Source organism: Mustela lutreola, chromosome 10 (assembly GCF_030435805.1).
Source record: "Mustela lutreola isolate mMusLut2 chromosome 10, mMusLut2.pri, whole genome shotgun sequence".
In the NCBI taxonomy this organism is placed as follows: domain Eukaryota; kingdom Metazoa; phylum Chordata; class Mammalia; order Carnivora; family Mustelidae; genus Mustela; species Mustela lutreola.
The window spans coordinates 54,270,431-54,296,857 of record NC_081299.1 but is presented as its reverse complement, the minus strand read 5'-3'; the positions used below and the strand labels follow the sequence as shown (position 1 = coordinate 54,296,857).

Here is a 26,427-nt window from a genome sequence, read left to right as displayed (position 1 = left end):
AAAAAGAAAACAGTTTAAATATTCAAATTGATGTCAAAATCTTCTTAGCACATTTGCCTAACAGAAATGTGAGCGATGATGTCTCACTGGTGAGCTAAGATGATGAAATGATAGGAGTTTCAAAACCAACTCCTTTGATCTTCAACTATGTAACACCAGTTATATGTTCAAACAGTCTATTTTGTTTCCTTTTATCAAACTTCTAAAGGAAATAGGACATCAGCACACCAGGTTTTTGAAGCCTGGGGACGGAGTACTATTTTCTTCTCTCTGTTTCATATCATTGGGCTCTAGAGGCAAACTTACCTTTACTTAGTATCTTCCTTTCACCTTGAGTCTCGTTCTCAATCTTTTTTCTAACAAAAATATTTTTAAAAGTGTGTACCATAAATACTTCTGAAGCCAATGAGCCAATGGAACCTAAGTTTTTGTTCCTTTGTTTTTAGGAGTTGGGCTTTTATATTATTTCCGTTATCCTCATGGCTGTGATGCCAGGGGGAGAACACAACTTGCAAGAAAGGAAGATCGTTAAGGATAAAGCAAGGGGAAATAGCATAGCCGGAAAGAGAGAAGTGTTCGAGGCAGTGCTATTTGGTGTTAGGCCATCTCAACAGAGCTCATCTGACTTGTTTCTCCTGTGGTTTTACTCAGGCCCACCATCACACTACTGGGGACAGAGTCAAGGTGGGAAATGCCATTTTGGACTTGTAACTGGTTGCATCTTATGTCACGTAGAATTGCTGTCTACGAGGGGTTCCTTCTGCATAGCCCAACTCTCCACTCTGCATGGAAAGCATATGCACAGCACTGAAAGATGAGACGTTGGGTTTCTTAAAACATACACACACACACACACACACACACACACACACACTTGAGGAACAAAGTTGGATGACCTCCAAGGGAAATGATCTGTGACCTGGAAGAGACTTTGGTTTCACACCTGGAAAGGATGTGGATTCAAGTGGGACCTAGAGCTGACGCTTGGAGGAAAACCACTAGCACACCCTGTGGGATGCTCAGGCCAACCTGGGGGCCCCTCAGGGCCTTTGAAGTCAGCTGTTTTGGAGTTTATGGGGGCCCAGCAAGCTGAGGTGAAGTTGCACTATCAGTACATCTCCACCTCCTGCCTCCCTTCTGGGAAGCCCCATTACCACACATCCATCACAGCCTGAAAGCCCAGGTGCACGTATGACCGGAAAATTATTCAATACTGTTTTTCATTGGGTTTTATGTGGAATGAAGGAAAGCTCCACTATGCCTTTGAGAATAGTCACCAAGAGATTTTATTTTAGAGGGCCATGATATGCAAACAAGTGCAATGATCCTTAAAAAGTTTCCACACAAATGACACATGGATTATTTTGACACACAGTGTGATGCGGCTTACCTTGCGGGTTGACTCTGGAGACAGGTGGCTGACTAGCAGCAGCTGGGGACCTCCTGTGGAGATCGAGAGGAAAGAAGGCCTGAGTCTTTGTGTGAATATCACCTTCACGTCTCCCTACCTCTGTCCCCCACCCCGAGATCACTGAAGAGTTTTCCAGGTCATAATGAGTTATCAGATGACATAATGCTATCTCCGGAAGGCCGTCTCCCATAACACTGGTAGATGACTGCAATCCCCTCACAGCCAGATGGCCTGGAATTTCCCTAGGCTCCAACTCTTCAGGAAGGAAGTCATTTACTCCAGGTCCCTAACCAGCCCCTCTGTTTCAGGTTTCACTGTTCCAGGGGGGCCCTCAGACAATACGCTTGCTCAGGAATAACACCGAATGTCAGAGTGGATCCCGATTCCTTTGGCAGCGCTGCAGAAAGTCATGCCAGAGGAGTCCTAAGAGACCAATCAGTCTGGGCCTCCCTTTTGCACCTCAGGAAACTGAGACCCAGAGAGATGAAGTCAGCTGCCAAAAGTCACACAGGAACAGGAATCTGGCTTCCTTAACCTCTGGAGTGGTCTCTTCGCAGAGGAACTGGGCATTATTCTACATTGCAATGAGCCTGCTGATGTCAAGAGACCAATGAAGCAAGCAAACAAACGCAAGCTCCGCAAATACTGGGCTCCACCTTTTGGTTTCTGTTTTTCTTTTTTTCTTCATTTCCCAATCCCGCCCCTCTCGCCCCCACCCCCTCCCCTTTTGCTGCTCTCACCAACCTTTTCATGCTTTGTAGAACTTCTGCCCAGTGCATTACAGGGGAGCCTCCCCGAAATAGTCTAGAGCAGTGGCCTCAAACTCTGGGATCATCAGAATCACCTAGAAGGCTTTGCTAACACGCACTGCTAGACACAGTTCCCAGGGCGTTTGACAGAACAGGCATGGGGCGGGGGGGTGGGGGGTGGGGAAGGGAGCCTAAGAAGATGTATTTCTAAAAGTGCCCGGTGGTACTAATACTGCTGGTCTGGGAGCCCATTTTCAGAGCCACTGGAACAGAGGGCTGTCTGCCCCAGTACAAAGCAATAGGATATTAGCAACAAGTGAGAGAGGGAGATGCGAGGCCAGTCTGTGGTTCTCAAGTATGGATGAGTGTCTTACTCACTTGGCGAACCATTAAAACTATGATTCCCTTCCCCATCCCCGGAGAGGCTATTGCAGTATCTGGGAATCTGTATTTTTCACATAGATCTGTGAATTCTGATACACTACCACGTTTTAGGAAGGAAGCCATGTTCTAAATGACAGAGAATGGCCTACAAGGATATTGTGGAGAAAGGGTCTCGCTACAGGGATGGCCACAAATTCTTTTCCCAGATCCATCAGGGGCCATCTAGCTTCTAGGTAGCACACCTGATAGCTGCAGGCTCTGACGGACAGGGACCACACGTACAGAACATTTCCTAGCTAGGTCATCCTAGGCAAAGTGCCTTTAAACCCTCCGTGGCCTGACACGATCTTGTGTAGCAGGGGAAGAACAATCGCCCTCCAACGATTACTTTTCTTTTCTGCTAAACATCATGCTAGGTCCTTCTTAGCTTCCACTGGAATATAATCATTTCATTTTAAGAAGAAGGAAACCGAAGCACAGGTGAAGAGGTTAAGAAACACGCTGAGGCACACGTGGCTTGTAACTGGCGTGGCTGAGATTCAAAGCTGAGTCTTCCTGAACCCAAAGTGCATTCTCTTTCCACTATTCCATCTGCTGATAACACCTGCAGTCATACCGAGGGCTGTTTTTCAGGAAAAGTTAAGAGATTAAATTCCAAACTCCTTAGCTTAGCATTCAAAGTCCTCCGCTCTTTGGCCCCAACATACTTTTTCCAGCTTATCGGTTGGAATTCCTGACATTTCATCTCAAACCATTGACTGGCTGTTTGATCTCAAGTATCTTGTGCTTCTTCATAATAGCACTTTACAATTGTGATTAAAATGGGCCTTAAGTAGTGTTCAATATAGAACTCCGTAGTTTAAATATAAAATTTATGCAGACAGGAACGACTTGGTTACTACTGGATCCCTGGGACCCAGGATGGTCCTTCATATGCCAAGAACTCAGTGAATGCTTAATGAATGACATGAATGGGAGGAAGGAAGAAAGGAAAGAAGGAAGGACGGACGGACTAACTCATATTTGCGTAGGCCAAACTTGATCACTTATGTTTCTGTGAACATGTGCTATCCCTCTCCTGATACCACTCAGGCTATTCCTCTGGAAGGGCAGCTCTCCCCCTGCAAATCCACACATGTCAGTATCACCTGCCTTTCTGTGATGTTGTGATTTAGAAGAAGAAATGTATATTTGATCTCTGTCTTCATCCCTACCACAGAGGTCCTCAAACTCTTGGAAAGTTGAAGAGAGTTATAAAAAGTGTCCTTTGCTATGTTAATGAGATTTATGGAAAGCCTCTAGGTAATCTAAAGATGGGGGCTGACTGCCAGGGGAACCAGCCACCTGACTAGAGGACTGGCATTTTCAGCCCCACCTCAGGCCTCTGGAGAGACAACAGGAGCTGGAGATTGAGTTCGGTCATCAGTGGCCAATGATTTGATCAATCACGACTATGGAACAAAGCCTCCATAAAACCCCAAAAGGACTGGGTTTGGAGTGTCTCCAGGACAGTGAATGCCAGGAGAATGCGTCTCTTTCATTTGGCTGTTACTGAATTAATTATATCCTTTTATAATAAACCAGTATTCTAGTTAGTAAAATATTTCTGAGTTCTGTGAGCCACTCTAGGAAATTAATAAAACCTAGGACGGGTGGGGTGGGGTGGGGCGTGGGTCATGGGAGCCTCTGATCTACAGTCAGTGGGTCACAAGCACTGGTAACAAACTGGACTTGCACCTGGTGGCTGAAGTGGGGAGAGTTTTGCAGGACTGAGCCCTTAATCTGTGGGATCTGATGCTATCTCCAGGTGGACAGTGTCAGACCTAAGTTGAATGGTAGGGTACTCAGCTGGCAGTAAGGGAAAATTGCTTGGATGTGTAGGGAAAAAATCCACACACTGTAATTGGTGTCAGAATGGTACCTTCAAAATGAAATGCCACCTTTTGCAAAAGATGTCATCATGTTAGCTAAAATGGACCCCTCTTCTAATATCCCATGGTGCTTTGTATCTTTGTGGATTATTTCCTCCTGTTATAACTCGTATGTGTGCACATTACCCCCACCACTAGTCTGTGACCCCACTGATGGGAGGGGGATCCAGTGCTAACTCCTTTCCATATATCCTCTGTAGGATAACCTGCCCCACAAATAGTGGGCACTCCATAGATGTTGGTGAACTGTTGGTTGAATGAACCCTTGATGTGACAATCATTTGAGGAGCCAAATACCACATGAATGTTTTATCTGGTTTCCTTTTCCTCTACAGTCTCAGTTCTACATACCACTCACTATTCCCACAAACCCAGCATGTGCTCACGTTACTGGGCCTTTGCATATGTTTCACTTTGCTCACTCTTTTCCCCCTTTGTAAGGGGCAGACTCCTTCCCTGTACAAGGATTCCCCTCAGCCATCACTTCTTCAGCTGTGTCTTCCCCACTGTGAGTAGTCCCCCTCGGTGCTACTTGTGGCTGGCTGCCTTTGCCCGGTCCTAGCACTGCTCAGACTGTCTTGCAGTTCCTATAGTTCCTATTTTCTTGTCTGTCTCCTCAATTCACCTGCGAGAAATTTAAGCAAAGACTGGACTTCGTTCATCTCAGTAACCTTGGAATTGACCTTTATATATTTGCTACGATAGAGGTATTCAATATGTATTCATTGGATTAATAACATGTCATGAATAATTTTACTTTCCCTGTCTTCCTGAGGTCCAAAGAGGCTTTTGTGCAGGAGACATGGAACAAGGGGACCTTAAAATGTTTGGGCATCTCGACTTTCTTCATCTACTCGCAGCACCCGTTTCTCGCAATGACTTCTTGAAAATGACACAAATTACATAAATCCCTTTGTCCCAGGAGTTAATTTGGAAAATCTAGCTCTTATTTCAAGTTGTTAATTCAGATAAGCATCGGTGTGGGTAAGCTTTGCAAAGGCAAGAACCACTTATTCCCAAGACCTGGTGCAAAGAGGCTCAACACACCTTAAATGAATGAATGACTTCTGGAAGCTGCATTATTGCTTACAGGGCATGAAGAGTGCCAGTGAGAAAGTGTCATGAGTGCCAGAAGAAAATGGCATTGGTTGCCCAGTGGTCCCTAACTTATACAAGAATCATAAGAAGTTATATGCCCGGATTAAAGATGGTGATATTAAAATGAAGGATAATTTGGCCATAGCAGTTAATTTTTTACAGCCTTGAAAAGCACAGTGGAGAAAGAACTGGACTATGAATAAGAAGACAGGAATCCTAATCCTGGCTCTGGCACGTTCCAACTGCATAGCCCGCGGCAACTCACTGAACCTTTCGGTTTCTTCCTCACTTGGGGAAAGCAGGCGGCAACTAACATTTACTGCTAATTTACAATGTGCCAGCTCCTGTGTGAGCACTTGTACATATATTTCCTCACTTACTCTGAGGAAATTTGGCTGTGTTCTTTCCCCTCTGAGTGCTCAAGATTTTATTATTCTCAGCTAATTTAAATCCCATGCCAAAGGACATAAAGCAATGAAAGATATACATTGAAAACAAAATTAAGTGGTTATTAATTCTTTCTCAAAGATTATATGCATGTTGATTAAATTATGCCTCGGAAGAATGTTGATACAGAGATGTTACATGACTTTCTGATAGCCACTGGTAATTTCTGTGATGTTAGAGGCACAGTTGAATGATGGGGGACACCTCTTTGCTCCCAGCTGCTCTATTCCCTGCTGATCAGACTGAAGAATGGTGGGTGTTCTTACTTGTAAGTGATTTCTCCATCAGCTGAAGCCAGTAAATGCTTTAGGGATGCTTATCTGAATTAACAGCTCTAAATGAAAGCCGTATTTTCAAAATTAACTTCTGGGACTAAAGAAATAATAGGTTTTAATTTGAAGCCAAGAAATACAGGCCCAATCAAGCATCTCTCAATGGAACATTTCATGGAAGTGCAAGGAAATCACCTCAACAGAAACTGAGATTTTTCACCCTTTGGGTGGTAAAGCTCAGGCAGACAATGAACTATTTTTGTGCAGAGCAAAGAGCCAAAAGATAAAGGAAATCTTGACTTATGAGAAGTATAGTTCTATGTGGGAGTCCTTTTCATAAAATAAACCACACTATCCAGATGTCTCAAGAAAACCATTCCAAGGACAGAATTATGGCTTAAATGTTACATTTAGGGCAAGGAGTGGCACCCCTGGAACCCAAGTCAAATACCCCAGAAAGCAACTTGTGAGCTCCACGAATCTTACAGTTTCAGTTGTTAAGACAAATGAATACGTGGGGGAAATGCTCTCAGTATGGTGGACCCATTTTTCTTGTCCTCGGTTTTTTTCTTTCTCTCTCTGAGGATACTGACTAGGAATAGGATGGAATGCATTAAATGAACACTCAGTTTTCCAATTTGCCCCTGCTAGGCTGCTTCACTTGTAACTGAAGCCCATCATTCAGTTCTCAGCCTGAGTTAGACAGGCAAGCTCAACACCAGGTGAACTCTAGTAGTACATGTGCCCTGACTTGAACTTGGGTTAGGTGGTGTTGGTTTCAAGAACTTGGAATCAATAAGAGGATCAACTCTGTAGAAATATGGGGTTGGATTGGAGAAAGATCACCAGATACAATAACCCTACTGCTGGAGATCTAGTCTGTTTGGTGAGTATGGTTTGGTGTAGACTAAAGGCAATGTAAAGGGCCATGATTTGGAGAGTGGTCCTCAGCCACAGTGTGAAAATGGACTCAGAGTCAGCTCTGTATGTGACAACTGTGGTCTTAGGGTACTCTAGCTCCTGAGGGTTTATGTGACTCAAAACCCTCAAAGCTGTGGAAAGACCTGATTCTCGAGAAAGTAGCTTGAACTGACATAGCCTATTATTCAACATGGTTAGGCTGAATGCCCCCATAGTTACAGAAAAAGAATATTCAAGTTCTTGCAACACAAAGTAACTGAAAACATCCCCTATCCTTGCCTTGGGGCTGTGCAGTACAATGACCTTGAGTTCTGCTAGACCAAAGGAGCCTTTGAAATGTATCTTTATTAATCTTTCCTCCCTAGTTCCCACCTCCATCATCTCTTGGTCCAGGGCTTTGCTCCAAATATTTTAACATTTAAAAAAAATTAGTTATTTATTTATTTTGAGAGAAAGAGTGGGGGGAGACACAGAGGCAAAGAGAGAGAAAGAGAGAGTCTCAAGCAGGCTCCACGTTCGGTGAGGAGCCTGAAGCAGGGCTCTATTCCAGGACCCTGAGATCATGACCTGAGCCGAAATCAAGCGTGAGGTGCTTAACTAACTGAGCCACACAAGTGCCCCATTCACTCCTAATACTTAAATTCCTGAAAACACTCTCCTAGCCTATGTCTCTGCCTTTGGGTTCTCTAACCTTCATCTATTCCATAAGTTCTTCCTAAACAACTCTGTTAAAAAAACCTTTGGAGCTTTCTTCCCATAACCAAAAAGATGTAATGGGTATAAGAAATGCAAAGATGTGAGGTAACAGAAATAGAATATATTGGTCTCTGCCCCCAATTCCTGGCACTGAGCTCCTAAAACTCTTGTAACTTCCTAAGTGGTAAGAGCACTGGGAGCATCTTTTGTTCTAATGAGGCAACTCTGGGTAGGCTTCAGGGAGGGGCTGGTCAGCCCTACCTCTCATCCTCCAGAGAGGGGAGAGGGGCTAAAAACAAGAGTTAATAATCGATCGCGTCTATGTGATGAAGCCTCCATAAAATCCCAATAGTATGGGGTTCTGAGAGCTTCGAGGCTGGTGTACAAACATACCTATTCTAGGAGGGTGGTCCCCCCCACCCCGTTCCATGCAGACAGAAGCTCCCGTGTTCAGGACCCTCCCAGCTTCATTCTAGGTAGCTCTTCGTCTGGCTGTGCATGTGTGTCTTTATCATGTCCTTTAGTCCCCTGGTAAAGATAAATGTTTCTCTGAGTTCTGTGAGCCACTCTGGCACATTAATTGAACCTGAGGAGGGGTCTGCGGCAGCTGCGATATGTATGCCATAGGTGAGTAGCACAGGTGATAACCTGAGGGGTGACTGACATCTGAGTGAGACGCAGTCCTGTGGGATGGAGCCTTTAATCTAGGATCTGATGGCATCTCCAGGTAGACAGTGTCAGAACCAAGTTAAATTGTAGGACACCTAGCTGGTGTCCGAGACTTGCTTGTTATTGCAAGAATAGGGGACCTCCACACATTTGGTGACCAGAGTGTCAGAAGTGAAGTGTTTTCTGTTACTCAGGGAGACTCCCAGGGAAGAAAAACACAGGAAGAACTGGGTTTTCCCCTACACAGGAAGAAAACAACCATTTTTCTTTACAAAGTACACTGCAGTGAGAGTCAGGATATCAGGCTTCAGGTCTGATTCTGCCCGTCATCAGCAGTGGTGTGTTCCTGTGGGAGTCATTTAATCTCCCTAGGCTTTGTCTCTTCATCCACAGAGTGGGGGCAACAGCATTTGCCATTTATGGTGATTCTAACTGAGATAATGGATGTGAAAACTCCAAAGTGTCACACTGTCCAGACTCAGGAAGACTGATTAACTATCAGTTACAATAGCTCACACTTATGGAGCACCTACAATGGGCTAGATGCTGCTATAAGTGCTCTACAAATATCAACTCAGTTCAACCTTACAGCAACCCATTTTACGGATTAGGAAGCTGAGACGTAGAGAAGTTGTACCCAAGTCACTAACTGTCAAGTGGTTGGACTGGTTTATGCAATCAATAGGTAGGGCCCCAGAGGCCTTAGTTTGTAAAGAAAAAAAGGAATCTCTTCTGAAAAAATAATTTTCCCAGTCACTGGGGGTCTTTCTCCAACAATTATTTGTTCAAAAATTTCTATGTGTGATGCATATTCATGCGGCATATGCTACGCTTCAGGCATTTTGCTACATCTTGGAAATTCGAGGAGGGTAAATGTAATTCTAAAGGGGCCTCTCAAAGGACGTGAGGTCTACTGGTGGGCAGAAAGCCATAAACGGTGTGATGAGGTTGGGAGAGTGCTCTGGGGCCATGGAGGGGCACTCAGCCAGGCTCGGTGGGGTCCGGGGAAGCATACCAGTGAAGGTGATACCGGAGATGAGCTGTAAGAGACCAGCTGTAAGATACCAGAGATGAGCAGTAAGAGACCAGCTGTAAGATACCAGAGATGAGCAGTAAGAGACCAGCAGGATTTAGCCAGACCATCACAGGCAGGTGGAGAGAGACAGTTTAGGAAGAGAGAACAGTGTCCACAATTAGGATGGGAAATAGAACATGCAAGAAAAAATCAGACCATAGTTGTTAGAATGTGATCCCATGTGGCCAGAGACCTGGGCTGATCATTCACCACCATATGCTCTGGAACTTCCTACTTGAATGCAAGCTTTGAAAGGGCAGAAAACTTGTCTGTTTCAGTCACTATTACATTACCAGTTTCCGGTAAAAGGCAGTGCTGAACAAATATTTGTCAAAAACATACATGAATGTATGGATGACAAGTATATACTAAATAAATACTTGGGCGAATCATTTAATAAATGAACAAACAGGGCGCATCACTATCAAAGAGGCTGGGCAAGTCTCTAGCTTTGTGTCTCCAGCATCAGATATAAACCCAATCAACCATCCATCGCACTAACTTGAGTTGGATCATGAGGTGCCTTGGGTGCCATTCTGAGGTCATTGATACGAGGACCTTCTGAGTCCTGTGATGACCTTTTAAAATGCTGGATAATGAACTGCACAGCACTTAGACTCACAGATGGAAATGATTTTGGAAGAGAAAGTTGTGCGGGAATATCGAGTTCAAACTTTTCATTATAAAGATGAGGAGACCAAGGTTCAGCAATATTCATTGAAATGACCAAGGTTATATGGTTATTTGGGGGCAGAGAAGAAGATAACTTCACTCTTATTCACCAAATTATATGAACCTGTTTATATAGTATCAAAAAAAGGCAACTTGGACTTGAACTTTTTGCTACCTTTAATCTTGCATTTGAATCTCTGAGTTCATTAACAGCTATTCCAAAAGGATTTTAGTAGAATTTATGGCTGTTACTGCTAAGTATTCATATTTTCCAAAGTAGTAAATGTCAATGTCAACAAAAATCCTCGGCTCATTCTTCCATTCGTTGAACTCTTTACTGTCTACTAAGTGTTAAGGATGCAAAGATTCACAAGATTCAGACTAATTTCTAACGTCTTACCAGTTCTAAAATACTACGGTGCTCTATCCTATTTTCAAATTTCATCTCGTGTCCTAACTCAGTTTGCAGGACAAATTTTCATGCGATAGTTTTCGTTGTTGTTGTTGTTGTTCTTTTTAATGTGGCTCAATGTTGTTGCCTTTATGGAAGGGATTCGTTACTCCACAAAACGTCCATACTTACTTGCTGGATGTTCCATGAAGGTTTGTCAGTACAGTAAAGTTGTTTCTCACACTTCGCAAGCTGGCGAGGACCTGGAAGGACAAGGATCCGGATGATTAGGAACAAAGGGAGATGAAGGGCAGGTTCAGAGGCCACACTTAGAAACTGCGCCCAGGGCAGAGGGAGAGAGAGCAAGCCAGGGTCAGCCGAATACATACCTGGGCAAAAGGTGTTACAATCAAGTCATCGCCATGTCTGGTGAAAAGAAAGAAAAGAAACACATAAAAATGAATTTGAATTATAACCAGGAGATATAAGCTGTAATACTAAACCGTATCAGTGTCATCAACACAAATGTTCCACAAGTTCTTCTACCTGGATATAGGGCAGGACTGATCTGGGCATAAACGGGAACCTTAGGAATTTGAAAGAACAAAATACCAGGTTCATGGCTCCTGGGCTTACAGTGACACAGAAAAGCACTTGCAAGTAAGCCTATAACCTCAGGGTACAATCCCATTAAACAGCAGACCTGGTATACTGTAATTCAAAGCGACTTGGTTGCCAGAGCCAGGAAATTCAAAGGGAAAGCTACTCACAAGCACACAGAGTTGGAAAAAATGGCCTAACAGTCTGGATAAAGGTTAACTTTGGATTTCCTGGCTTTTGTTGATTTGAACCACAGCCTTAATGCCATTTAAACACAGATCTCTGTCTGGGAATCCCATTACTTTTTGTTTTTAATATAACTTTTTTTTCTTAAAGTACCCGAGGAAAAGCTTTCAATGGGAGTGTACAGACTGAGCCTACTATTACCATCTCTCTCTTGCTCATTTTGTCCCAAAGATCTGATTAAGCCGTACGTAGTGTTATGCAAATCTGTACTTAGGAATAGTCAAAAGGATGCTTTCAGAAATGCACTCTTTCTCAGGCACATTCTTCAATAAATCTACCTAAGCCCACGTTCAGCAAGCTGTCCATAAAGTCCTTAGAAGACACAGTGTCCTTAGCCGCAGTCACAAAATCAGGCCAACTTACTATCTGTGAGTCAAGACCGCTGCACAGAAGTTGGTTGACAATGAGCTTCCTTCACTGTCTGATCTTCTCTGTCCTCACGATCACCATACATAAATGGTGTCTTATTGGTTAATAATGTGAGCACAACAAATGATTATTAGGCACCTGCCCTGTATCATCATATGGGATGCAGAGATGCAGTGCTGAACAATACTTCTGTCCATGTAGGCCTCTTCCCTAACACAGGCTTTTACTTTGGGGTCTTATTTAATGTAATACTTTGCCTTCTATCTTGGTCTTTAGCTAGAAGTTCCCCTCTAATGCACTCTAGTCAAGTTCTTGTGCAACTACATTGTACAGTGACTACAAAAAGAACACTGATGAACATTCTTTGGATGATGACCCTATGTCAGGCCCCATACTAGCACTTTATGCATATTATCTCATTTAATTCTTGTAACAAGGCTTAAGGCAAGTACCTTTACTATTACCATTTTAAAGATGACATCAAGGCTTGGAGAAGTTAAGCCACTACTTAACTAGCACATGATAAGTAGAAGAGCTAAGATTGTTTGAGTCCAAAAATCCGTGTTTTTAACCACTATATTACCTATTTTATGATGACCCTGCATAGGTGGCAGATTGAATTATACAGAACCCATGACCCACCTCTTCACTGCCCCCCCCAACTGCAGCATTCTAGGGGAGACAGAAAAAATATTCAAAACACTGCAACAGATACAGAATGAGAAATACAAACACTTAATGGGGAAATTTAATGGGGTATAAAGGAGAGGTAATAATTACAAATTAGAGGAAGTAGGGCAAGCTTGACTGAATGACTGGTTTTGAGATGAAACTTGAAGGGCAGGCTCTAAAAAACAGGGATGCGAGATGCCACCAATGAGAGAGAAACAGCAAGAACAAAGGCACTGAAATGGGAAAATATGGAATATGCTCCCTGAGATGCTTGGTGGCTCTTTGGGAAGAGCTGAACCCATTAACTGGAGATGTTTCTAGAGGATAAGATTGGAAGGTCCCCCCCCCACGGGTAAAATTGGAAGGTCCCCCACACTCATCTTAAGGGTGGTATGGACCACGGTCGTGGAAGTGGTGCTTCCACACTCCTTAACTCACACACTTCCTTAACTCACCTGGAAGAAAGGAACTAGTGAAGGTTTTGAGTGAGACAGGCAAGCAGAAAAGTGCTTTAGAAAGTAAAATGCCATGGACACCAAGAGACTGGAGAGAGAACAGAACGAAGAAGAATGGTTAGGGGGAGAAAGCCGTCATTCAGATGAGAAGAAATCGGTGAGGCACAGGAAGAAACAGGAAAAGACAATGTGAAGAGACCTTAAAGGGTCTTGCCAAGGACTCAGCATTTAATTGGCTCAGAGATCATAGAGAAATACTACTTCAGTTTAAAAAAAGGGGTGTGTGGGAAAAGAGTGAAGTCATGAGCAAAAACAAGAAAGTAAGGAGAACATGGGGGAGGAGATGTGTCTCTTTCCCACAAGCTGAATTTTAAAATCTTCTCTCATATCCCAGTGGAGACATCAAGCAGGAAGACTGAAATATGGGAACTGGAGTTATACATTTCAGAGCTACCTACAACAGTGGGGGAAAGTTAAAGCAATGGCAGGGAGTGGCTTCTGGAGGTGGGGGAATATAGAGAAAGGGAGCCCAAGAAAGAGCCTCAGGGTTCCTGGAGAAAAGCCAAAGGAGAGACAGAAGAAGGTGCTGAGAGGAGCAGTTGTGATAAATGCAGGGTGTGAACTGTACGGTCAGCTGCTCCTTCCCAAGCCATTTTCTTGAGATGGACTTTACATGGCTGAACAGCTTGCTATTTGTTCAGATTTTGCCTATGAAGTTCACACTGTTCATAAGACATTGCGGTGAGGTGGGGACATAAGGTAATAGAATTAAGAGTTAACAGGTCATCTAAAGCTCCTGGATGTTGGGAGTCTAAATAGCCAATAAAAGCTCAAAACATAAACAGGTCTTATGTATTTGTAGTAGCTGAAGCTGATGAACTGTTGCATGAACGGGGAGTTACTAAAATGGTACAAAGTAATGATTAAAGGGAAGTAAACACTAAGAGGGTACCATCTCAGCACGACTTCATCATCATGGAAATTCCAGAGTGTAGGAAAGCAGAATATTCAGAAGCAAGAGATGGACTTGTGGGTCCCCAACGTTGGTTCCCTTAAAGGATCTGAATGGCAAAAGCTCATGCTGTACATCAGGTAGTAGCTGCTAGAGGAAAGGCTCTGACTATTTATAGGTAATTTATACCCAGTAGAGGAAAGAAACAAAACAAAATTCCTATCTGAGTGCAGCCAGATTATTTATGAAACTATTTAAAAAATTTTAATCATAATTTGATATATTGATGATTAGAGTAACATAACATGGAAATAACAAAATTAATTATGATTAATTGTGAAAACTGATGTCCTTTATTTCCCAGACCACTAGAGAGGGCAACGCGGGATGTTCAGAACCAGGGCACGTGCGACATCTAGTGACAGAACCAGCACATTACAAGAACTTCAAGTGAGGGTAGGTCTGCACTGAACAGTGAAATGGTTTTCTGGAAAGCAAAAAGGCTACTTCCTTCAGCTCTACCCTCTGGGTTCCATTAATTTGGTCTTTCCTTGTGTCATACCTACACACGGAATTTTCCTTAGACATTGGTTTTAGTCTCTCTTACAGAGAGACATACACTCCTGTAAACAAGAACAGAGATTTTGGAGTCCAGAGAACATTAGTTTGTTCCTATTGCACAATTACTAGCTATGGGACATTAGGCAACCTCTCTAGGCCTCAATTTCTTTATCTGTAAACTGGGGTGTTGTAAGAATTAAATGAGTTATTATATATGTACAACTCCTACAACAATGCTTGGCACATAAAGGCATTTACTCATTTGTTATAGTTATTCTTATTAGTAGTAGGTATCGTTATTATGATAATTAAAGAATTGCATGTCTATCTTCCCCACTGGTGAGAATTTTTAGGGGAGAGTCATATCTGCCCCTTATTGCAGTCAAGAGAATGAATAATGTACCTTATAGTTTACAAAGCATTTTCACATTCATTATTTCATGGGATAAGAGAATGTTCTTTTTTTTTTTTTTTTAAAGATTTTATTTATTTACTTGACAGACAGAGATCACAAGTAGGCAGAGAGGCAGGCAGAGAGGAAGGGAAGCAGGCTCCCCACTGAGCAGAGAGCCCGATTCCAGGACTCTGGGATTATGACCTGAGCCGAAAGCAGAGGCTTTAAACCACTGAGACACCCAGGCGCCCCAAGAGAATGTTCCTGACCCTAAAATGTGGCACAACCAGTTATTTTGTTGGTCAAGCCTGAAACCTCCCCCCACAGTCAGCCACCAGACCCTGCTTATGCTAACTTGCAAATATTTATTAATTTTTAATAATCTCACTGGATCTGCTCTAATATAGTTCCCTACCCTCTATTATTTGGATTACCAAAGCAGTCTTCCACTTGGCTCTTGGGCACCAGTCTTAAGGCTTGTCCACTGTACAAGCCACTCTTCACTGTAATTAGAACTATCTTCCAGAAACATTTACCAGATTATGTATTTTCCTGCTTAAAAACCTTTAGTAGTTTCCCACTGATTTCCTTCAGCAGAAAGACCAACTCCTTTGGAGAGGCGCTTCCTGACGAGGTGCCTGCTCACTCCTTCAGCCTTGCCTACCACCACCTCATCATCCACTCACGTTCTCTGCCTCAGCTGCACTGAGCTGAGCTTTCCCACAACTAGAAAGTAGTGAGCACATGGCCCTTCTGCCTGCATAAGCCTCCGCCTGGCTAGCTCTTCCAGCTTAGCTCTAACTGTTCAAAGTGGTCTATCGCTTGCCTGGCCAGACCTTTCAAAGTCCTCTGCAACCCTTCTGTGACTGCCCTTCTTCAAAGATATCAAAATTGCCTATAGAAAAAAAAATGCCTATGGAGACTAATCTTTTAGCTCCCCTGTAGACACAGGAAAAGTTTTATTTGTTAGCACGTCCTTAAATTTAAATTTGAAAGTCTTTGTTAAAAGAAAGAATGAATATGATCCTCATAACAGCTGCAAAGGTAGGTAGAACAGAGATTAGTATCATTATTTTTATTTTTCATCTTCATTTTGAGTCTGTATTTATACTAAATATCCATATGATTTAATCATCCACACTCCCTGGATTGAAGCCTTGGTTACCCATTTATTAGGCATGTTACTTAACTTCTGTAAGCATCAATGTCTTTGTTTTTAAGACACGAAAATTATAGTACCAACTAAAGTAACATTATGAGAATTAAATGAGTTAACAGATGTAAAGTACTTTAAATAGTACCTAGCACAGAGGAAATGCACTTTTATTTTATGTGCACTTTTATTTACAGATAATTTAGACACTGTAAAAGACATTCAATGCCACTGTCATGACATTAGTAAGTGTGATGGCTGTAGGTATAACTCAAGTCTTAAACACCACATTGTACTTTTTTGGTACCCCATTAATAAACTGGTCTTAAATTTAAATAAGCAGTTATTAATGCTTTTCTTCTTCATCCTTAGGTCTTATCTCCCTTGGGTGCTCTCTCTGGAGACGACTTAGTTCTCACACAAATGGTGGCTTTAAACAGCTCTCTGTCTATACAGGGCTTTGCAAATGGGGTGACCAAACGAAGGAAATACGGCTCTTCCTTCCACGTGGATTTGCAGATGGATTGTCAAAACTCCACAGTTTTAAGTAACATAACTGGTCTCACCAGTTTCCAGTACTTTATGTTCCCATTGGGAAATCTGTACCTCAGTGTACAAAGGCATTACGTTAGAGATGACTACAACACAGGAACAAAAAAGAAATCAGCAGAGTATTGCCACATCTAGGAAAGCGTCCGAAATTTCCTCAGGGGACCCAATGATGATCTTGTTTTCATTACTAGAAAGCCTTATTTCAATATCTCTCTTGTCGTTAAAAATTAAAGCCAATTTTCTATTCACATTTTTACTCCTAATATCTTCTCACTCATTCTCCCTGCCTATGTTTCCTCTTACTCTTCTGAAAGTGTTCAGATGAGAAATGTGGAAAAGCCAGTGTTGTCCCTACCACTGGGGTTTACTACAGACAGAGGAATTAGGCAAGCTTTCCTGCATAAATCCGTGAGGGCGCCATGTTGAACATGAGGAGCTCCTGGGCAGGGAGCATCTCGTAGCCCCCACCCAATGGCCTTCATGTCAAGACTCGACCTATCATTGTCCTTCTTTTCCTTGGCTCCATAGGTAGAAGGCAGGAAAAGCAGGGAGAGGCTTGGGGGTTGCTGTTCTTCTATTCATTTCAATTCACTCTGAAGAGTAATAATCAGGTGAAATATTTTAGACAGCATTACTTCAGTTAAGTTCAAGCTACTTTTATGAAACTGGACTTTCCAACATGGTCCCGATAAAATGAAATACCGGAAAAATCTGGATATTATTCAAACTCCTCTTCTTGTTGTATTGAGAAATATAAATTTCTAAACTGACAAATATGTAAAAGTTTTACGTAATGCTGAAACATTTGCAAAATAAAAAATCATGCCATTTTTATTCCCTCAAAGATTTTGATAGATTCTATGATCAGTATCTTTAATAGGGTGATTTTACATCACCCACTGTGTTTTTTGGGAAGGGCTGTCCTTTAATTAATTTAAATGATACTAGATAACTTACACATACAATCCTTACTTGCCTAAATTTAAAGTTGGCAACACTACGTAGGTTCTAAGTTAGAGGGAAATTTTTGCTGGTTGGTTAAACTGAAAAAAGGATAAACGGTGACTGCTAGGGACCCTACCTGCAGAGTCATTTAGAATTAGATCTCTCTTTTTAGACCTATAGAATAAGCTGGACTGTCATCTCTAAGGTCTCTTCAGGTTCAAAATTCGTCATAACTTTTGGTTCTTTAAAAAAAAAATCTTCAGAGTTTAATCTGAAATTCAGTTGGAATCTTCTGGAAAGCCTCAGAATGCCTCCGAGACTCATTATGCTGTTTGGCAAGAGTCCAGGGGAACTGTGAGCTGCCTTCCAAAGCCAGTCTTTGAGCTGTCAGACGCTATGTGAACGGAGCTCTAATGACCGTCAGCTCATCCCACCTTCATGCTCTCCACCTATGACGTCTAAAGAGGTGCTTCTGGGCAAAAGAGGAAATTCCAGGTAGACTCCACCAAGACCCCATGCCAACCTTGGTCAGAAACATCCTCGGTTCTCCGGGATCTGCAGCAAAGTGGTTACCTCTCCTCCCACCTCAGACACTTTGACTCTGAACTCATCTGTTTTCTACCAGCTGGTAGAGATTCTACTTCATGGTTTGAAGAACACAGGCAAATCAAATCGAAAAGGTTCACCTATGGTCTGACTCTGCTACATCAAGGGATACAGCATATGGCACAGAGTCATGGGATGGGGGCAGTTTTGTCAGTCTCTCAGAGGCTCTCTTTCATGACCTGTATAGTGGAGATAATGGTGGGACCCACCTGACAGGACTGTTGTGAAGATGAAAAGAAATAACACACATGTCAGGGCCACCGGCCCTGGGGTAAGCGCTCATTCAGTGTTTCCTTCCACTCTGTAGTAGAGTTACATGGGTGTTCCTCTTATATTTCTTATTAACTGTAACATCCCTGAGAGCATGCAACCTTTCTGAGAATATCTGTTTTTAACTCCTCTGCGATCTTTCTACTGTTTTGTTAGTCTTTCATCCCCAGAGTGTGGCACATAGGAAAGATTCAGGAAGTATTTGCCAAATGAAGGAAGAACACATGAATTTTGGCCCACCCGATGATTGAGGTATTTTAGTCCAGGGGTACATCTGTTAGAATTTATTGGTAGAAATGCCCTGGGGAACCTTTCTCACTGGTAGCTTTAAAATGTCCCCTGCTCCTTTCATAATAGGGTGACCCTGTTTAGCTTCTTTTCCAACAGCACAAGGGAGCCCAGTGGAAATTTCCAGGCCGGAGACTTTAGGGAGCTACCAATATTTTTATAACATACAATGTTAAAAACAATTGTACGTCTGCCCAGAAACCTTTTAAGGCATGCATTCCAGGATCCAACTTTATTTGGTTTCAGAAATTTGATAAATGAGTAATACAACCCCATCATTGTTCTTTTAAAAATGAGAGATCTATAATTAATAGCAGCAAAACAAAACCATCAGCTGTGTTTCACAGGGCATGGAGTGTGTTGTGTCTCACCAAGGAGCCGGCAACAAGTGGGCATTGAGTTAAGGTTCCAGAGAAGGGATGCAGACACATGGCTGGATGACAGCTTATTAAATGTATAATGTGTCTCACCAAGCAAAGACCCCTGAGAAAGGGGGCCTGTCCCCAGCTACTGTTTTTCTTTCTCACCATAGCCTCATGCAAACGGCACATACTGTGGAAAATTCAAGTAGGATTTGCAAAAGGTGTTAAGGTTCTCAACCCATAAATGATTCAACAGGTCAGGAAATGAGGCTGAATGACAATTAAAAAAAATATATATTGGTAACAGATGAAAAAGTGTACACTGTGCCTGAGACTTGTATGCCCTTGGGGACCCCAGCTACATATTTCTCCTGCTGTCGAGCACTAATTTCTTGAAGGATCATCAGTGTCTTCTCTGCTCAAGTTAATTTGTCTCCTCCTGCCTTCCCACGGGTGAGAGGGGAACAGCTGTTGCTGCCGCTGGGACGGGTTAAAGATGAGGTAAGCGTGAGACAGGAGGCCACCCAGGGCTCATACTTACTGCTCACTTGGAAGTGAAGAGTTTCTTGACATCGCCTTTGGTGACAAGTCATAATCGCTGTCTGATCTGTAGAGAAACGACTCTCTGCGCTGGCTGTGCCCGGGAAAGGTGGCATGGAGCACCAACCCAGAGGAAGAGCTGGCCTGGGGGTCCAGAGGGCTCCGTCCTGGGGAAGGGCCATTTTCCACATCAAAGCTTAAGAGAAACCAAAAAAATGCTGGTCACATAACCATGGAGGAGGACATCTGACACACATACCTGGAGAACCAACGTGTGCCGGGCATCTTACATAAAACTTTCATACTCGACGCAACATTGTAACCTTCCAGACAGCTGTGAGTTGTAGTCATTATTATTTACATTTTGTACCAAGGAAACAGTCCCACAGAAGTCCAGTCATTAGTGAACAGTGGAGGCAGGATTTGAACCCTGGAGCAAAGCCCCATGGCCTTTCAGGGGCAGGAGCAACTTGGACTTACTCAGAATACGAGCCAAACTTAAAATCATTTGGTGCTAATAAGCAACTTTGGAGACAGCATCCAACACAGCTCTAGGTGTCAGACGCTGAGCTATCACTTAAATGAGTCTTGGTAGCTGGGAGGGCTCTTCCTGCCATAAATAAACATCACGATCTCATTAAAGATACAATATGCATATTTCTCAATGTTTCAGGAACAAAGTGCTATCCGGAACACATTCACTGGCTGATTAGATGCGAGGCCCAGTCCGAGACTTGATATTCATACACAAGTTTAACCACAGAAAATGACTTAATTAATTTGATGATGTCAAATTACCCTGCAGGTATAGAGAGCTTTATCTCTGGAGGAGGGTATAGCTACTGGCTCTAGCACAGGGGAGCCATTAGGATTTCTAGTCGGTCTGTTCACCCTAGGAAGGCACCTTCAAGCCCAGGTTAGTTGAACACACTCCAATCAATGAACACAATGATGGGAGCATTGGAGATCGCATCTCTTTTCTTCTCTCCCTATCCTGGTTTCACATTTAGGCACTGTGTCCCTCCCATGCTCTCCATCATCTCCTATGCATTTTCCTCCTGTGCACCTTTGCTTTAAACTGCCAGGAACCCTCTTGCCTAACATCTCTCTAAACCATTCAGTGGTTTCCAGCTACAGCTCAGCAGAGAGGTCCTGAAGAAGGTATGAACTTGGGAATGTTCTCTCCTCCAAGCTAGACCACAACAGTGGGCTTCCCTCATACTCCTCCAGCGGCCATCATTCATTTCTGCACTCACGGTCTTTTCTTTCACTAGTTTTTACAACCTGCTCTTTTGGGGGTAAATTTTGCTTATAATTTTCCTAGTATACAAATTGCTTTCTGATCTATGATTCCACTTACCCCTCATAACAATGCTATAAATTGTACAGTATGACCACACTCTACATTTGAGGAAGATTAGAGAGATTTTAGATCACTTGTTCGAGGTTACATGCTTGTCCCTTGTCGGTTGAGTACTGGAAGACCCAAGTCTTCCAACTCATTGCTCTACAACCCCAGACTTCTCTAATCACAACATATCAGAATGGCTTGCTGGCTACCTGAGCGCAGTTTTTCTTCTGAGTTCAAAAGCAATTTGTGTTTGGTAACGTAGAGAATCAGTAAGATTATGAGCAACCTTGACTGTTATCTTGAATGAAGACAGGAGAAGCAGCAGATTACCCTGAAGCTATAGGCTTCTTTGAAACGGGAAATAAGAAATAACAGAATGTAGGGTTATAATGCTTCCCCGGAGACCATTTTGAGAAGCTGCTTTTCAGCCAACCTACAAACACCAGGTGTCTAATAAGAAGCAGCGGGTGAGACTCTCTGGTTAAAAGGACCGGGAAGAGCCACAACAATCCAATACGTATTTGGGCTTTCAGGGCCCCCGTGCATGGATTTTCACAGCAGGCTGATGGTCTGGGATGGCGCTGCCTTTCAAAGACGGCAGGCAAGCAGGCAGGTGGGCAATCACTCACACGCACCAGCTTGTATCTCTGCTTGCCTGGAGGTAGAGCTACGCTGTAAGCCAACTACATTGCGGCGAGTGAAAATATCACAAAAGCTGACTTGCAAACTTTCCTTGGGGGAGATCTCTACTAGTTGTTGAGCGAAATAAAGAGCTCCTTTGTGAATAAGGGCTCCTTTGTGCCACCCAGATCTTATAGAACTGGTAGGTCCTGACGCTGGTTCTGAACTCTTCTTAAGGACAAAGAGGAAAGTTCTTAAAAGGGGAACATGGCCCTATATAAAGCTTAAGAGTGGGCATGAGCTTTGAAGTTTCATGTGCACTCAAGTTTTCACATTTGGGATGGATCTGTTTGGCCTTGATGGATATTACAACACTGAAATACTTTTGTAACCCTTGGCAGCCAGCCGTTGCTCCAGGCCCTCCAAAATTTGCTGGTCTCCCCCGTGAGGTCTAAAGGGTTCGTGCCTGGAACAGCAGGGGCCTCTAGATTTAGTTGTATGGCCTGAGTTCATTTAATTGGTCTGTGCCCATGCAGTAGCGGTCATTAAACATTATGAATGTGTGTTCCTGTGCTAAAACATTAGCAGGGACCAAGTGGGTATGCCGAACAAAGTCTCAGAACTTTTTCCACTGAGAGTTTCCACCAGGCCTCACTCTGCCCCATGTTCTTCTAGAGTCATTCCTAGTGGGCAGAAAGTTTAAATCCACAAGGCATTCCCCTTAAAGTGGATGTCCTAAAGGATTCTGTCCCCAGGGTTGGTATATAAGAAGCTTGTCCTACCGGGTAGGCAGGGACTAGACCCAGACACCAAAACTCTCTCCCTGCTGTTCTCCTTTGTTTTTGTTTTTGTTTTGTTTTTCTTTATTCTTTGCCGTGCCTAAACTCTAAACCCCTAAAGAGCTTGCTGGAATTCAGAAGAAGCCAGTGAAGAATTCGGGTGCAAAGACGCCGTCTCCGTGAGACAAACGGCCTTTCATATTCCCTGGGGCACTGTTTCAAAGCAACCAACACAGATGTACAACTTAGGAACAAACATGAATCACCAACCAGACACCAGCCCCAGTCCCAGCAAAATTAGCGGGCAGACATCACAATACATCCCGCAGATCCAGGGTGGGAGGAGGGGCGTGGGCAAGGGGAAGACGGAGGACAGACTTAACAAGCAAAATGAATAGACCACACAAACTGAAACACAATTAGGGAGAAAATGGAATCTGAAATATCAGAAACAAACACATAAATGGCGATAATTCATTTAGGATGAATTCTGTAGGGTGAGTTTTTTGCGCCTGCCTTGATCAGGACACACATTTCACCTTTTGGCGTTTTTGTATTAAAAATTCATTATAACGGTTTTCTATATTATATAAAACACAGACAATAGGGAAAAAAATACTACTTTTATTAGTTTAGTATGTTGTTTCCTTCTGGATATTTTCCCTCTAGGCTTGGATTATGATATTTTTTGTACAAGTATTTTCACGTACCGCGGTTTCCGAAATTATCATTTTCCATGCCCTGGCATCTAATGGTTCACCCGGATGCTGTATTGTACTTTCTTTTTTTTTTTTTTTTAACTTTCATTTATTTTTTGAAATTTCTTTTCAGCATGCCATACTTTCTTAAGCATTTTCCTTACTGTTGGCATCACACTTAGGATCTTAAAGAACACTGTAGTTGAGATCTTTGAGCCTATAGTTACTGTTATAATTAGAAGAGGTCACTCAGAAGTTTCAGATAGACCAAGAGAGGATGTCACTTGTGAGTTTCTGAATATCTCACTGTACTTTTCTGGAAGGGTTTGTCCATATCTAGCAGGTGGACAGAAACAGTACTGCCTTTCTTCTAGGTTCAGAGAAAGTCCCAGAATGGCTGTCTCCTGTCCAGGATTCCTCACACACCCCCCTCCCCCAACAATGATTCCACCTGCCTCTCCCTGTGTTGGCCCAACAACCTGGGCTGAATCAGTTGCTCCTTGTCTAAGACTGAATATTTCTCCTGCTTTGTATACAGAGTCTCACTTCTCAAGGCAGTGGTGGTAGCAGGTGACACGAAGAGTAAGAAGCAGTGCTCCTGGAAACACGAATGCCCTTCTCGTCAGTCTCCACTAAGTCACTATCTTCTAACTTCTGCTCGGGGCCCCTCCTCCAGGAGGTTTTCTCTGACAGTGCAGCCCGAATTTGATGTAGACAGATGTTCCTCCTCTGGGCTCCCCTCCGCTCCTTGACTGCAATACCGACCACAGCATGTGCCTCTCTCTACTTAATTCTCTATTTGACTTATCCCCACTGGACTCTTACATCCCAGAAAGAAGGGACCCGATATTGACTCACTTTTGTATCCCAGGCATCTGGGTCAGAGCTTTGTAAATAACAACAACAACAACAACAACAACAAAAATTCAGCCACACCGATTAAAGAATACTGTGATTTACCGTGAATTTTTTCTCCTTTCCCTTCCTTCTTCCTGTCTGCTTACTCTCATCTCTGTTTCCACTACCATGGGTTGCTGCTGTTTCTTTTAAATGAGTCTATAGAGATATGGCAGTAACTTATTTGATCAGCCTTATAAGGTGATGGTGTAAGAACACAAGGAAAATGAAACAGAACAAAACCAAAGAAAGTAAACTAAAACACACAGCTGTGTTCTCCCTGAATGAAATTGATCTTGCGTAGAAAAATCACTGCCTTAGATATTCATTTGAGCGGTGACATCTTTACACAAACCCCATCACGAGAAAAGCCCTTGTATGCCACCGTGGTAGCCCTCTTCAAATCTCCTTCTTTTTTAAATAAAAGCAAGAACCTTCTCTGCCCCACACTTTCTCTGCTTGTGGTTTCCATTCTCTAAGAATCCATGCAAAGGCAGCTGTGAAGAGGGAGCCAGCAGATGGCAGAAGACAGCTACCGCTTCCTCCCGAGGCACCTCCCAGCCTCCCGTCGGAGCAGGTGGGGCTGCGTGCCAGTCTCAGAGGGAGAAATGTGACTGAGGCCTTATTCATAAGCCTAGGAGGAAAAATCAGGGATAAAGAACAGAACCGCAAGGTATACATGAAACCTTTTATTAAACTAAGAGAAGCTCTACTTCCAAGAATTCAAGCTAAGCCAGGTGATTGCAGAATTGCCTGCAATTGTTCCCAGGGCGGCTGTTTCCTGACCCCCAATTACCCGCACACACCCCAATTTCTGCAACAAAAACACACAAGGCAACCTCCTAGGGATAATTCGTTTCTGAATCAGAGGAGACTTTTCTGTTTCAACTCAGCCCTTCTCGAGGTGAGTCTCTGGTTTATTCTGAGGGATAGCAGCACCATAAAAATTGTGAACTCTCCAGAAGAGGTTTAAACTCACAGGCCTGCGTTGTGGCTCACCACCGTTCGGGGAAGGGGCCCTGCTGTCTCAACTTTGCTTCTCTTTCCTAAAAATTTATTCACTCGAGTATCGCCTACATCCCTCCATTTTTACAACTCAGGATGGCTAATTCTCTTCAAAGTTCCCACTTCGAAGAGGAAAAAACAGGGTCTCCAAAATGTGACACTTCATTTGAAAAATTCTGAAGTGTGATCTCCTTTAATGACACCATGCAGTCTGGGCCCAGGGAGCTCTCCTCCACGTCCCCCGACCCTTCTTGACCCAGAGTCTGCCACGCCGGACTGTACTCCTCTGTTTACTCATCTTTCACTCCACTAAACTTGGACCTTGAAGCAGGGACTGAGCCTAATCTATTTTGTATTCCTGGGGCCTAGATCTGAGTCTCACACCAGAAGGCTTAGACCCAGTATTTGTTAAACGAATGAGAGGCAATGAGAGGCGCTCACAGTTTACATTTCTCATCTGGCAAAAAGCTTCTTCTATTTAGATTCAAACCTCTGGCAGGTGAAGGCTTCTGAGAAGTCCCTCGGTGGAGGTGATAGGATCCTCTTCCCTCATTCTTTCCCACCTCCCTGCAGTTCCTGGCGACAGCATCCTGGGAGTTCCGGCTTCCGAGAACTTCTGGGTCTCTGTCTAGAATGGGCGTACGTGGATGGCGGTGGTACATTTGTGAGAAAATGCCATGTTTCTTTAAAGTTCTGTGGGGAAGTATTTCCCTCAATTGGATTCAGAGACTAACATCTTCAAAGGCTTGCTTACGGTTTTGATCAAAATACTTAGATTGGTCATCAACTCAGTGTGCTATCTGGTCCCTGCAGATGGGGAAGCTGCACAGGGGTGACCCACCTTTATATAATTAATGGCGGCAGGCTGCTGCCAATCCTAATTTTTAATGAAGGACTCAGCTGTGCAAAATCACAGCCAGCTTGATGTGGAGCCCATGTCCTCGCGGCAGGTAGGCAGCTTTCCTCTGACCATAGTTACAGCCGAATATTGCAGGTCTGCCCTAAGAATTCAGTTCCAAAGTCTGCGACTTCCCTCCCAGAGACGAAGAAGGAGAACGATGATGTTGGGCTCATCTGAATTCTAGAAGCGGCTTCCCACTGTTTTCTTTTCTTCCTAGGGGCTTTGAAAATTACATTCCTGGCAATAATCCAAAATTGCTTTCCTCATAGAGAGGTTTAACCAGAGGTAGCCGAGTAATGCTAAAGAGTTCTGGGATTCTGAAAATCTGGCTTCTAGTTCCCGCTCTGTGAGGAAATAGCTGGCATGGAACAGAAGACTCCCCGTTCCCTGACTCACACACCTTAGTCTCCCCCACCCCGAAATAAATGAAGAAAAGAAAGAGTGGAAGATCTCTGAGGCAACTGAGATTAGACATCTGACAGACATTTTGGAGA

General features: G+C 43.3%; 1 protein-coding gene across 5 annotated transcripts in view; it reads right to left on the bottom strand.

Moving 5' to 3' along the window:
* PDE4B (phosphodiesterase 4B) overlaps positions 1–26,427 on the bottom strand; it is a 566,020-nt gene that overhangs the window by 102,798 nt on the left and 436,795 nt on the right. For all 5 annotated transcript variants that reach the window (XM_059135175.1, XM_059135176.1, XM_059135173.1 and 2 more), the window contains 4 exons: positions 19,683–19,877; positions 11,106–11,142; positions 10,909–10,979; positions 1,391–1,443 (listed from right to left, as the gene is read on the bottom strand). In XM_059135175.1, coding sequence (XP_058991158.1) covers positions 1,391–1,443; positions 10,909–10,979; positions 11,106–11,142; positions 19,683–19,877 — 356 coding nt within the window. The remainder of the gene's footprint in view (positions 1–1,390; positions 1,444–10,908; positions 10,980–11,105; positions 11,143–19,682; positions 19,878–26,427) is intronic.